Raw genomic sequence first — 15,357 nt, forward strand, 5'->3', positions numbered from 1 at the left:
CTTTAAGGTAATGACGCTGCTCTTGGTTTGTTCTGCTGTGGCACGACTGCCGCTGATGCCCTGGCCTAAGTACAACCCGTTTCTCTCTTTGTTGGCTGTCCATTAGTGTGGTACTTTGTATAAGCAGAATAAAAGCTTTTCTAAATGGCAGTAAAAATAATCAATATCCTTTTATCCTCCTCTTGATGTTCAAGGTGGATGAATCCTACCTGAACAACCATCACGACACCTTCTCCACATGAAGAGCGTCGCAGAATACAGTCGAATCAAGTGACAGAGCTAACATGTATTTGAGTTTAAAATAGATAAAAGTCCAGACGATGACTTTGATGCATCAAAGAAAGAAGAAAGAACTTGTCAAACTGTCATGGATTCACAAATTTGTAATGTCTGTAATGCACGAACAGGGTTTATTGGCGACATCTAAGTAATGATACGACGTGGCGTTGATGTAAACAATTTTTGCTTCATACATAGTGTTCAATGCATTTGAGATGGTGAGTCATTTGAAAAGGTTCGAGAAACATCTGATGCATGTTGCATGGAAAAATAGCCCCCTTCAACCTCTTTGAAAGGCTTCACTTCATCTCCAGAAGTCAGGCTGCACGGTTTTGTGAGTTGTGAGGTTCATGACATCCATATATTTGAAAACTGGTTTGAGCGAGAAACCGTTTTTTCTGACACTGTAGCAAGTAACCATTATGTCCTGTTGTGTTTGAAAGAGATTGAAAGTCAAGACAAAGCCGTGAAAACATAGGAGCAGTGTGTGTGTGCTCAGCGGATAGTCCGTTAGAGTGTGTGAGAGAGAGGAACAAACTTGTGTGGTGATGTTTCTTTTTCTTTCAAAATCGGTTAGTTGAGTTGTCTGAATGACTAGGGCTGCACGATTATGACAAAAATAATTGTCGATTATTCCCTTGAAATTGTAATTAATTACGATTATCATAATTTACATTGAATGACGTTTTGAATAGTTTGGCCATGGGACCCGCATGTCCTCATGGTCATCAAGCCGCGACCCACCTTTTTAGAAATTATATAGGCCTATTATAATACATTTGTTTACACACAAATTGTTGACACACACAAGTCCCCCTTTACTTAATATACAAATAAATTGTAAGAATGTGACTAATGCTAATAAATAAACAGTAGGCCTACGAGGTTAAGCTATTAAATAGCAGTCCCACACTAGTTTTTGTTAGCCACCACAGTCATATAAAAATATACTAAATAACCAATAAGTGGCATTTTGGGGTTATGGAAACAATAGTTACCATGGTGATACACAATACTTACAAGAACTGTTAAAGTGAGTGCCGGCTACGTATAACGACTGACAGGACATGAAATTTAGTTTTTCTGAGGTGAGAGACTTTTTATTTCGTATCAAGTTATGAAAATAATGATAGACTAATGAGACTGACATATAGCCTGACAACATCTGATCGTTTTTTTTCCGACATCGTAATCATGGCATCCGTAATCGTAATCGCGATTAGAAGTTTGATTAATTGTGCAGCCCTAGTCTGAGGGAAGTCATGTATAGTTAGCCTCAATATGACTGAACACTGATTGGACATGTTTCTTAATGATAAATGGATGCTAAAAAATTTAGTGTTTTTTTTTTAGTTTAGTTTAGGGTTTTATTTTTAAATTATATGAAAAATACTATAGATTTTTACTTTCGTCCATTTATTTTGTTATAATGCTGTTTAAAAGTTTGGGGTTGGTCATATTCTGTAAATTTTCAGAAAGTCTCTTCTGCACATCAACGCTACATTATCAAAAATACAGTAAAAACAGGAATATTGTGAAATAATATTATAATTTCAAGTAACTTTTCTATTTGAATACATTTGTAAAATGTAATTTATTCCAGTGATCAAAGCTGAATTTTCAGCATCATTACTCCAGTCTTCGGTGTCACATGACCCTTCAGAAATTAGTCTAATATGTTGATTTGCTGCTCATTTTATTATCAGTGTTGCTAACATTTGTGCTGCTTCATATTTTTGTGGATTTTTTTCAGGATTCTTTGGTGAACAGAAAGTTCAAAAGAACAGCATTTATTTGAAATAGTTTAGTGATGCACCGATATGACTTTTTCTTTTGGCCGATACCGATATTTCTTTATAATTGAAAGCCGATAACCGATATATTGGCCGATAACCATTAAAACCCACATCCCAAGATGGGATGTTATTTATTATTTACATACAATTATACACAATTATAATGTTCTTCTCATTATAATTTTATGTAGCCGATATGAAAGACTTGCGCTGCACATGTAGCACTTATCTGGATTTTCCCTCATATTTCAATCAATTTAAAACCATCATGTTGAACAGTGCGCATCTGAAGTGTCTCAGCTGAAGGATACTACTTTATTTATTGGTGTTAATATATTGGACAAATATTTTTATCAGGCCGATAACCATAACATAAAAAATAAACCGATACCAATATGGTTGCCGATAAATCATGCATCCCTAATAATTACTCCCGCCCCCACATTTTGAAAATTAAATAGACAATTTACCCCAAAATGCAAAATCTATCATCATTTACTCACCCAGATTAAATCATACGGGTTTGTACTGACATGAGGGCGAGTAAATGATGATGATTTTCATTTTGTCATTAATTTAAACCGCTAGTCAACCATGCTGACACGTCTATGAAACCCTGCTCAAAACTGGTCCTGGTCCTTGTCGTTCGGTTTCCCTCAATCATTTCCCTGTAGTCCATCAGCCCCCGGAGCTCAAAGTCCGACAAGCCGTGCGTTTCAGGCGGGGGTCCTGCCATTACTGTGGCGTGTGTAGGAGTGGAAGTGTTTTAATTGGCTCTTCTGTGTTTTCATTTAGGTCTGTGGATTTACTGAAGCCGTGTCCTCAGGGTTGTTTCTGATGGGTCACTGCGGGTCACGTTTGCTCTCAGAGGAGGAATCGTGTCAGATCCTGTTAATTCCTTGCTTGTTTCCCTCCCTCTGAAACCCTGCGGTTGTGAATTGTGTGTGTGTGTTTGGTTTAATTGTTTCAGTGGCATGCGTCTGGCAGCACTGGTCGAAGCTTTCCCACACACCCCTCCAAAACACAAACCTCCTGCGCTGTGATTGGCCGTCGTGCCGGCCGGGTCTGCGTGGGTGGGTTGGGCTTAGACGGTTTGAAGCAGGAAATGAAGAAACGTTTGTGCAATGAGAGGAGTCGCTCTGTGGGTGTGCTGGGATATTCCTCAGTCATTCGGACTTCGGACGGTAAGTGCACTCAATATAAAACATGCCGTCTGTCAGGAATTATGAGGAATGTTAGTGTCTATTGTGTGTGTGTTAATGTTTCGAGTCAGCGTATGTGCGGTCATGTGAGTCACACACACTCAACGGCAGACTGAAGTGTGTGCGTTGACTCGAGTTGGTGTTGTCTTGAGTGTTGGGACGTCAAACTAATCTATAGATCTTAATCTTCTCTTATGATTGACAGCTTTGGGTTTCTTCTTGTTAAGGGTCTGTGAAGTAGTGCACTTATCGGCAGGCTTCAAATTTAACATGTCTAAACCAAATACAAATGAGAACGGGTTTATTTCTGAGAACAAGTCACTTTTCATATTTTCTTTGCTGATTTTGTGGTAAAAATCAGGTAAATTTGTTAAACTGAGCTGATAGTACTTCAGTTTTTTTGTAAAAGAAATAAAATCTCAACTTGCTTTTTTCATTGTAAAATATATTTCGCCCAGCTCTAATCTGCTTAATGTGACTAAGGCATGAAGATATTATAAACACTAACATAAAGCTATGTGTATTGTGAAAAGCTCTATACAAATACATTTGAGTTGGTAGATTAAATCATAGTCGGATTATGCAAATGAAAGGGGCGGGGCATGTGAAGAACTCTGTGAATGAAAGTGAAAGGCGTCCCTATCCGGTGCAGTTTTGCGAGTTTCTGTTTGACCTGATCTTATGATTCAAGAGAAAAACTGGCTTAGCAAACACACTGAATCGGAGGATAGTGTTCATGTGCCCGGCCCACGTCATGTTCCTTCTTATGATTGTGAAACCTGTTAGCCGGCGGCTCGCTGTCAGATTTTCTGAGAATGGTGTTTTGTGATTAAATCCTCTTCTGTGAACATCTATCTTTATGCTCTATTGGTCTGTTTCTCTGTTCTGGTTATCGGTCTGAAATGATTTGATCTAGATTGATTCGATTTTAGGCCTGCAGTGGTTTGAGGTTTCTCTATAAATGAAAATCCACACAGCTCATCTTGCAGAAATCTGGGTTGTGGCCAGCGGGTGATGGATGTTTTTAGATCTGGCCATTTCGAAACAGACGCCGCTCTTGTTTTAGATTCTGCCACTCATACGTGCCAACAGAGCGTCTGTTTGATAGACGTGTCATGTGTTACTGTGTGATTTCACTTTTTTTATTTATTTTTAAGACAAACAATGTGACAAAGCAACACAAATAATGGTGAAAAAGTGTTCACACAAAGTGGTGCAAATCTTTGTTAAACTTTGCACTCCTAAATGAATTCATGTGCTTTAGTAAGTCTTACTAAGATGTATTTGATAATTTGCTGTATAATATGTAATATGTTGTTGATTATTATCATGATTCATGATAAACCCTAATATATGTTTAGACACACACACACACACACTCTCTCTCTCTCTCTCTCTCTCTCTCTCTCTCTCTCTCTCTCTCTCTCTCTCTCTCTCTTTATCTCTATCTCTATCTCTCACTCACACACACACACACACACACACACACACACACACACACACACACACACACACAATATTATATATATTTATTATTAACATGATTATTAAAATAAGTAGTTATTTATTTTTATATAGAATTATTATTTCTTTTTTCTTTCTGTTTTTTATTGTCCTCAAGAAAGTCACCTCATTTACTTAAAGGGTTCGTTCACCCAAAAATGAATATTGTAATAATTTGCTCACCCTCATTTCATTCCAAACCCGTATGACTTTCGTTCATCTGAATAAAAGCCTAAATAAAATCTGTGTTCATCTTCATATAAAGCGATCGAGTCTCTTTAGAACATTTGGACTAAACCGCTCAATTCACATGGATTAGTTTTACGATCTCTTTATGAACCTTTTGAAGCATCAAAGTGGTAGTTGCGTATCTGTCAATGGGGGACAGAAATCTTTCAGATTTCATCAAAACGATCTTCTTTTGAGTTCTGAAGATGAACGAAAGTCTTACGGGTTTGAAACGACATGAGGTTGAGTTATTAATCTCAGAATATTTAATTTTGGATGAACTATCCCTTAAACACACATTCCTGGTCTTAAAAAATCCACTGCAACCAAAATGAAGTATGGTATATTTCGCCTTTGAAACAACATTACTTTGCTGCTCATGTCATCAAGGCCTGTCATAACCCCTCCAGTCATTTAGCTCCACTTTTCATGATCCAGTCAGCTCCAGATAGAAAAAAAAATCAAGTTTAATTTCAATATACTGCAGTGCAGAAGTAAAACTGGCATTTTAACATCTCACTTTACTATGGCAGCAACTCTCTCTGAATCCTCCGCTGTTGGCGTGTGTGATGGCAGGTACCGTCTGCGGGACGTGTCGAGGGCTCTCATTAACGTCTCCACACCCCGTGTTCCTCCCTCAGCTCTCAGTGAGACGCAGCAGGGCGCCGTATTTACCTCTCCGTGGGCTTTAATCAGGCCCTGTGCAGTAATTCAAGCATCAACTCTCAGAATTGAGCTCTAATGATATGTTTGTCATGCTGCGGAGTCCAAAAAGCCTCATGTTTCCATCTAATCAGAGGTGTACGCCGACGTCTGTCGCTGGAAGTCCAGTATTTATTGTTTCCATTATGGAGCAATCAGAGTTTAATGCTCATGTAATGGTCTGATTGAGCTCTCTCGATCTCCGGTGCTTCTGCACGATATACTGAACACTGTGGCTGGGCTGAAAATACCCATTTCTTGATTATAATGGATTCTCATTTAGATGAACTGATATCGTTTCTAAAATCCCAAGAGTCGATCTTTTAGTCTATGCTGTTTTCTGTTGAGGGAGGCATTAACAAAACTTCACTAAACATAATTAGCAAATATTGAAAGTCTCGGCTGTCAATTTTAATGTGGCTTGTCAGACACTGTAGAGCCTCAGTTAAAGTGGCACAATGATCTCTTCCTCTTTAATACTAGTTAGTTTTAGAAATAAACATGAATGAACATCAGAAGGTATGTTGAAAGATACAGTACAACTTATTGAAATGTATCACGTCTCATGTAATTGCCCAATCAATGTTTCAATCGTGGAAAGACGTCAATAAAACAATTGTTATGTAACATTACATTTAACTCCGTAAAGCCATTTAATGACTAGTTTAACTCTTTCTCCGCCATTGATGAAATTTCAGTCATTTGTGAGAAAACGCTTCACCGCCATTGAAGGAAATTTTCGTCTTTCCATGTTTTATGCGGTAGGGGGCGCTATTACTCATCTTCTGGAAGAGTACAGAATCTCTGGATCAAAACACAGGCTAAGAAGAAGCAAAAACAAGCGATATCATAAGCAGATGCGTATGTAAAATAACACGATCATCTACATTAAACGGCATATAAATCAAAACTGCCTAATGTTACTGAATGAAACTGACCCAGGATGAGCTGTAGGACTGTGAAGCTTGAGGGGTGTTGATGGACTCCATCTTGCATGTTCAGATATTCATGCAACAGAATATTCTGGGGGTCATGAAACCTTTGTGGAAATTATTAAAAAAGCTGATGGTGGCTGGCAACTTTTTTCAAAAACTGTGGCGGGGAAAGAGTTAATAGTCAGCTATAAAAATAACTAGTGGAGCATTTTGATAAATAATAAATAACAACCTCTAAGAGAGGAAATGAAATATGTTGCACATGTGTCTTGCCAATAAATAGAGGTGTCAGTTCATGACACTTTCTCATCTCTAGTCTCATCTCAATTTTTTTTAAAACCTAAAACACATGGCCTATTATTTATTTCGGTGATCGTTATCTGTGAACGGTATTGGCCAATACTTCTTCCAGTGATGCGATCGAACCCAACACTTCTGATCGGAGCACCCTTACAAATGAAGAATGTTGTTTGGTAAATCACTCGGTTAGAGTCTCAAATGGAGATTTCTGGATCTCCTCTCTCGTCTGAGTCACCGAGTCTTCATGACGCGTCCTATAAATATGTTCCATGAGCGCGGCGCCGGGTCGCTGGCCTGTTCTTCTGTACTTTTAAGCTCTTGGCAGAGACTATTTTTGGTCTGGCTTTTGTAGATGTGCTCAGGGATGCGATGCGCTTGCTTCTGAACCCTCGAGTCTGGTTTGATGCAGGTAAACCAGTCCATTTTACTGTTTCATGATAAGTTCAGCTGGAGAAATAATCTAAAGCACCTTTTTACTGTTGATTATTAAAGGGTTAGTTCACCCAAAAGTTTTTTATGCACCGACGACACATTAAAGATTATGTTTAACTAAATGTCCTGAATCCTGGAAATGTCCTAATCTAAATAAAACCGATGTCACTGTAGTATGGCTTAGTGAGATTATCAAATTGAAAAAGGCTGCAATTTAATTTAATACAAATATGCACATGTATATATGCATTTTACACATTTTACAAACACATTTGTATAATACAATTATAATGTTTTTTTTTTTAAATGAAATATTTTTACAATATTAATATTTATCTGTTTACTATTTTTAATAACTTTTTATATTTATTATTATTATTATTATTATTATTATTATTAATCAGTTTTTTAGGCCAAATTTTGCAGCCCGACAAACAAATACCAGAAAAAAATGTTTTAGAAAATCAGTATTCAATGACTATTTTTGGGTGAACTGCCCTTTTGTTTCTGTGTTTTCAGGTTTAAGATTTTTTTAGCTGAAATTTGAGTTTTTTTTTCTCTGTTCTTGAGCCGGATGTTTGGTGGAAGCACCAGCGCTGGACTGAACCCGAGACGCAGGTCTAATTTCGACACTCAGGCTTGTGGTTTCAGTGGAGAACTGCTTCCTGTTTCCTGTTGCATGGGTAATTCTGCGAGTGGCATCCAGTCAACTTGCTGAAGTTGTTGACTCCTTCTCTTGATACATTATTGCGGGCGTTTTGTATTTGTAATTATTAATTTTGTGTAAATGAGTCCCATCCATCCATCCATCCATCCATCCATCCATCCATCCATCCATCCATCCATCCATCCATCCATCCATCCATCCATCCATCCATCCATCCATCCATCCATCCATCCATCCATCCATCCATCCATCCATCCATCCATCCATCCATCCATCCATCCATCAGCATAGATCCTTGCCGTCCATTTCACTTTTTCCATCCATCCCTTTCACTCTCTCTCTGCATCTCACGGACACACACTTCATTTCCCATCTGTTGGCTTCTAGACTAAATTAATCTGTTTGAATCTGGATTACAGTTCTAGGATCAGTCTAGTAACCGATATCGTCCCTCTGGCTCTACGAGGTCAAAGGTCGCCCATATTTAAATTCCTCAGATGACTCGTCAGGTGATAAACGAGGCCTGTTGATTTAATAATTAACCACTCAAACATTTACATTTCTCCTTTCGGCAGCATCAGCTGTTTCTCCGGCCAGAGTCGACTGTTTAAAATAACTCTTCGGATCATTCGGCCACCATAGAAGGAAACGAGGGTGAAATCCTGAAGCGGAAAGCCCTTCCTGGCACTGACCGCGGTTAATCCAATAGCTTGTGTTAGGGATAAGACATACACACACACGCGCACACACACACACACGCGCACACACACACACACACCCGCTGTGCAACACTTATTAATCCATGACCGGGGAAAGGATGGGTGATTCAGGCTAATCAATAAAGTGTTTACAAAGTGTCTCTCTCTCTCTCTCTCTCTCTCTCTCTCTCTCTCTCTCTCTCTCTCTCTCTCTCTCTCTCTCTCTCTCTCTCTCTCTCTCTCTCTCTCTCTCTCTCTCTCTCTCTCTCTCTCTCTCTCTCTCTCTCTCTCTCTCTCTCTCTCTCTCTCTCTCTCTCTCTCTCTCTCTCTCTGTCTCTCTGTCTCTCTCTGCTGTCGATTGCTCTCGGCACTAATTAAAGAGGTTTTGACTGGGCCGCAAGAGACCGAAGGGAGACACACTCACTGTGAGACGCAGTAGAGGTTTTAAACACACCCGAGTGACTCATGAATGATAAGATGAGGGAACGGACAGAACTTTTGGATAGAGAGACACAACATGAGGAAAAACTGATGACAGTAAGATTGTGTGTCAGAGAGAGAGAGTCCTAGTGGATGGATTTTGTAATCAGGCTCTCAAATCATATAAACTTGGATCGGTGCATCCCTATAAATAACACGTCTAATGCATTTTTCTACTAATCTCATGCCAGAAATGAAGATCACTGCACATATGCCTGTGAAATGTCTTTGGATCGGTCTGAATTCAGCACTTGTTTGTTAAACTTTTTTTAAAGACGTTTTTTCGTGACCATTTGACGTGGTTTTGTAAGGATTTTTTCTCGATAAAGCTGCTTTGAAACTGTACGTTTTGTGAAAAGCACTGTACAAATCAATCAAATATGTGTGTGTGTTTTTGCTTTGCTATATCTTAGCGGCTTAAAATTTCCCCAGAAGTAGATGTGTGTGATAGACCAGTTCAAACACCATTTTCAGCATTTATTTGATCAAAAATACAGTAAAAGCAGCAATATTGTGAAATATTATTACAATTCAAAATAACCATTTTCTGTGTGAATATATAGCAAAATGTCATTTATTCCTGTGATCAAATTAGAATTTTCAGCATAATTTCTCCAGTCTTCAGTGTTTCATTGTTTCTGATTATTATTGTGCTGCTCAATATTTTTGTGGAAACTGTGATAAATTATTTTCAGAATTCTTTTAACTGAGTTTGTGGGGATCCCTGAAGTAAAAACAGCGTCTCTGTGTCTAATTTTGTCCTTGCGTTACGCGTGTTAAACTGATGTTCCTCACCACACGCCGCAATTTCTCACTTCCTCGTTGAGAGCGAGCGAGCGAGCGGGTGAAAGGTTAAAGCCGGAGCAGCGAGACACTGGGGTCACCGTGTGTTCAAGGGTCATGCGTTGCACTTTTGTTGGTTCATTCCACCAAAAATATCATAATTTAGTTCTTCATGACTGTTTTCACTTTCTCTCTCTGACTCTCTTTGAGGTAAACAGGCTGTTTTTGCTACTGTACCGTTAAACTATGTAAATGACCTCTGTTATGATTGGCTAATGTTTGTCTACCACTTCCTCAAGTCTCAAGTTTCTGAATACTGAATGTTAATTATATAAATATGGGCGCTCATAAGTTAATGAACTCATAACTATGTCAAATATGGTGGCAATTATCTGTTTGCAGTTTAGTATCAGTGAATGTTCTGCCACAGCTGCAACATTTTTATTTTAGTATTTAGTATTTTAGTATGGTATTTATTAACTCTTTTTATTTGTATATTTTCAGCTGTCATTTTATTTTATTTTATTAGTTTCATTAGCCTAATTTTAGTACTTTAATTTAAACTTATTTCAGTTTTCTAATTTTCTTTTTTTAAGTTTCTTAATCTAAAATTAATATTTTATTTCAGCTTTATTTCAGTTAAATAAAACTAGTTTTAGTTAATAATAACGACGTTGAGGTGTGTCTACATACTAGTAGCACATCAATTCTGGTTCTTTCATTTCTAAAAAGCAAGACAAATCCTGTTTTTCATTAAACCCGTCGAGGTGTGAAGTGAAGATGTGAGTTTGACGGCTGCTGTTCCTGTGTTTCAGGTTGAGATCTCCTCGCACCAGATGAGGGAAGATGCTGGCCATGGATCAAGGCGTAGTGGAGGAGTGGCTGTCTGAGTATAAGGTACGTCATCTCTGTCTGTCTCTCCTCATCTGTATCACTTCTCTGCGTTTCCCTTGCTTTGACCCCTGTGTGTGTGTGTGTTTCAGACTCTTCCAGAGACGGCCGTCTCCAGCTATGCCGCCTCTCTGAAGGACAAGGGCTCTCTGGTTCCAGCGCTTTACAAAGTTATTCGGGAAAATTACAGTGATGTAAGGCAGTTTCTTCTCCTGTTTGTCCTCAGACTCTATCATTATTGAATGTGTTTTGATGCTTAATAACATATTCTGGGTTCTGTGCCACTTTTCACCATCCAATCAGTTACCAAAAAAGAGTGCTTTTTTTTTTTTTTTTTTTTTTTTTACTCAAAAATGCGTTCAATAATGGAAGCAAAATGCATTACGATCTCCTTTATGTGTTGATTTTAACGAGAGCTGAATGATTTTGGGGGAAAATGATTGGATTTGACAAAAATAAAAATTGCTATTGCTATTTAAAATGTGTTTTTAAGAGTTCTGAGTTTGCTCTGCTTGTACTGTATATAAAAAAATGTTATTACTATTATTATTATTATTAGTGTAAGTAATAGTAATAGTAGTAAATAAATGTAAGAAAATAAGAAGCATATTAATATTGCAATAATACTTTGGTACTGTAGCTTAAAAAATTGAGTATTTAATGAAAATACTAGTTTTATTTTACAATACCTGTAAAATTAATATTTATGTCTTAATTTCTTTATTTTTTGAACATTAATATAGTTAAAGAAAAGTACCTCAAAAGGACAATTTAGGCAACAAAAAATTGTGACAAATAATTTATGCTAGTGCTCGAACAAAAAAAAAAAATTGGGCTGCACAGTTTGACCAAAAAATAATATAGTGACTTATATATCAATGACTATAAAAACCATATTATTATTGTTTTTTTTTTGTAGTAGTTGTAAATAAAAATATTAAAGAAGATAAGAAATATTTTTATATTTCAATAATACTATTGTACTGTAAAATAAAAAAATAGAGTATTTGATTAAAAAAAAATAGTTTTATTTTACAGTCCACATGTAAAATTACAATAATAATATGTATGTCTTAATTTTAAGACAAACTTTAACTTAACTTTCAAACATTAATACAGAAGAAAAAGGTACCTCAAAAGGAGAATTTAGGCAAAAAGTGAGTGACATTTCTTTTTCTCTTGCCTGATTATAAGTGAATTTGTATAAACACATTTCCTGATCTCATATACAAACTCTGGTGCGACATGTTTAAAATAAAATTCACCTGAATATTCTTTTGAAATCAGTTGTGCCAGTGTCTGCCTCTGTGTTGCACAGCTAAAGATGTTTGGTATGGCGCTCGTTTCATTATCACAGTCACGCAGACTGTTGTCACGGCAGCGTCCACATTATGATGATGAGTGACGGAGGTGTTTTCCAGTCGGTTGGGTGTGTCTCCTTCAGGCACAACCGTCAGTCGATACAAGCGTCTTATTGTGTCAGTTCCTCTTTCTGGAAACAGTCCTGCTAATGACATAATCATAGAAACATCTTTTTTTAACCGCAATCAATAACATATTTTTAGACTTCACAAATGTCTGTATGATGTCTGAAAGTTCTAGATAAGAAACATTACATTGTCATTGTGTTTTTAGTTTTTTTTAGCTTTTTGTTCAATGTGCACCTTAGAGCTGCACGATTAATCGCTAAAAGTTTGTGATTTTGATTCACACATCCATCGCGATCTTATTCCTGAATGACAGCGATTCTCCTGTGTCTAATAAATCTCTGACAAAATCACATCATAACATTCAAATTAGTGTTTGCGAGAGCAGTTGTCGTGTGTAGATATGAAACAGCTTTTCAACCACACAGTATTGCTATTTCTGTGCATCTTGTTTTCCATCTTGTTTTCCTTTCTTGCTGGATTGTGATCGATCTGCACTCGTTTGAAGTTGAATAGTCAGGCGGATATCGTTTTTGTGCTTGATTGTAACTTTCGAGTGTCAGGAAACCAGATCCTGAGTCTGCTCTGCTGAAGCGTTACGGTGTTTAATTTCTGAAAATCAGCACCGTCACACCATGTCACAGAAATCTGTGTGTTTCTCTCAGTCCTGCAGATGTCTGAACACTGACTGAAGGACACTACTTTTAGAAACAGCATGACATGTTTTTGCTCTGTTTGTAATCTTTCATCAAAATCTAAAAACCTTCAGCTCTTGAAATGACTTTTTCTGCTGATGTAGTTCTGGGGCCGGTTTCACAAAGATAGACTTTGACTATGGCTTAGATATAGTAGATAGTCAGACTTCAGATAGACATCTAAATCAGACCGTTGCACAAAGCACTAAAGACTCTGACTATCTTAAGTAGGACTACACTACAATGCATTCTGGGTAAAATAAGACACTTTTCAAAACAAAAAACATGGAGGATCGAGTAAGCGCATTCAACCGCTCGCTCAGTGCAGTTTACCCCAGCGGAAAATATGTGTTTGTTGGAGGAGTATAACAGTTAAAAGGACATTTTACTTGGGAAATTTAGCAGAGAATGTAGTAACAAGAAGAAATGTTTAAATTGACCCTTCGCAGGGAGCTTGATTGACAGGTGATCTGACCAATCATACTTCGCCATCCGCCATTTTGTCCGACAAAGCAGTCAGGAGAGTTAGTAGATTAACATGGGAGGATTTGAACTTGAAAAACGGAGTGTACTGACGTCTTTCCGCGGTTAAATCAACATTCCTTCTTATGTTTGTTCATGTTTATTTGATGCTATAAATTAACTAGAAGGAAGAGACGATCGGTTCAAGAGCAGCGAACGGACAGATCTGTCACGACACATTAAAAAGCCACAAAACGGTATTTATTGTTTAAATTTCTTTTAAAAAATGACCAAATTTGAAAGGTGAGACTTTGTTTAATATGTTTAATATCAAACGTAACCGAAAAGTAACCTGGTCTGTCCTGTCTGTCAGCGTGTTGTCAGTCTCCTCTCTGCTCCGCGATGTATTTTTCACTGCGTGAGAACATGGTGTGGCGTGAAAACTGCGTAGCTTGTCGGACATAGCGACAGTAACTAAGGAGGGGCGGGTCTTTGCGAACGGTCAATTATGAGCCATTTTCCCTTTTCTTTTGGCTGTTTGTAATGTAACTGATTGTTTCTGCTGGTTGCCAAGGTAACATAGAGTCTTAGACCTCAGTTAGTCTGGGTGTCTAATTTTTTTGGTCTAAATTAAGTCAGTCTTTATTTGTGTGAAACAGTCTAACTTGCATTAGACTAGTCTATGAGCAAATTTTACACTTGTCTAACACTATAGACCGGTCTAAAATACCTTTGTGAAACCGGCCCCTGGACTACAAGTAGAATGCTCTTTTATGAAGTTACCTCGCTTAAAGGAACATGCAGACTTTTTGGGACTTTATCTTATTCACCGTATCCCCCAGTTAGATAAGTCCATACACACCCTTCTCATCTCCGTGCGTGCCGTAACTCTGTCTGACGCACCCACCGCTAGCCTAGCTTAGCACAAAGACTGGAGGTAAATGGCTCCAGCTAGCATACTGCTCCCAATAAGTGACAAATAACGCCAACATTTTCCTATTTACATGTTGTGATTTGTATAGTCACAGCGTGTACAAATAACAAGGTCACATGACACACAGCCATCTTCTAACCGTATACACACTGGGAACTATATTCTCGGAAGGCGAAGCACTGCTACTTCTGCGGAGTGATTTTTTTTTTTTTTATCATGTTAATTTAAAAATCTTGTATAATATGACTTGCTGTTTTTGTTTGTTTGGTTTTTATTGTATTTATATGATATTTGCATTTTTGTAATTTAATTTTTGCCCATAAAATAGCTTTGAATGCTGACATGGCACTAAATAAAACAATCTGAATCTGCTGATATAACCAAGGCTGTTGTAATATGGTGTATTAACCAGTAATATCATAACCTCTCTGTAGTGAACCAATCAAATGCCCAGTCTACATCATTTCACTCAGGAATGCCACAGTACAGAAGGTGAATACGAGTGCCATTTCATGTCGACTTAAACCCGTCAGCTACTTGCTAAAACTACATTCATTGTTTAATAAAGCTGTTTAATGTCAGTATCGTGTGTAAAACTGATATTCCCAAACCTTTTGGTCAGCTGAACCCTTTTGACCTCAAATATTTACTAGAAGAAGGAGAGTTTTAGGATGTTCACACTTGATTAAAACGAACTCTGGTGTGATTGCTCTGTTAGTGCGGTTCATTTGATTTAGTCCCAGTTTGCTTTTAGAAACATCTGGATCGCCCCTGGTTGTCTGGCTCAGTATAGGTCATAAACCCCGCCCTCTCCATGTAATCGAATGGGATGTGAGCCAAACAAAACAATCAAATTACACTTCAAAAGATGGTTTCTATCATTTCAGGCAGTTTTCATCATGCTGATGTAAGTTTAAGTGTTCCTTTTTTTAAATAAGTTTGG

The 15,357-nt window shown here is 37.6% G+C and overlaps 1 protein-coding gene across 5 annotated transcripts in view; it reads left to right on the forward strand.

The window, feature by feature from the left end:
• Nucleotides 1-15,357, forward strand: part of hycc1 (hyccin PI4KA lipid kinase complex subunit 1) — a 38,799-nt gene that overhangs the window by 7,707 nt on the left and 15,735 nt on the right. For 2 of the 5 annotated variants that reach the window (XR_014030990.1, XR_014030991.1), the window contains exons 2-4: nucleotides 2,871-3,259; nucleotides 10,821-10,902; nucleotides 10,989-11,090. Coding sequence is in view for 2 of the 5 variants with exons in the window: in XM_081377130.1 (XP_081233256.1) it covers nucleotides 10,852-10,902; nucleotides 10,989-11,090 (153 nt within the window). In the remaining 3 variants the exon portion in view is untranslated. Of the gene's footprint in view, nucleotides 1-2,870; nucleotides 3,260-10,820; nucleotides 10,903-10,988; nucleotides 11,091-15,357 lie in introns of those variants that run through there. The other 3 variants (XR_014030989.1, XM_081377130.1, XM_081377131.1) reach the window with 2 other exon arrangements.

This window comes from Scardinius erythrophthalmus, assembly GCF_964197995.2.
Source record: "Scardinius erythrophthalmus genome assembly, chromosome: 10".
NCBI lineage: Eukaryota > Metazoa > Chordata > Actinopteri > Cypriniformes > Leuciscidae > Scardinius > Scardinius erythrophthalmus.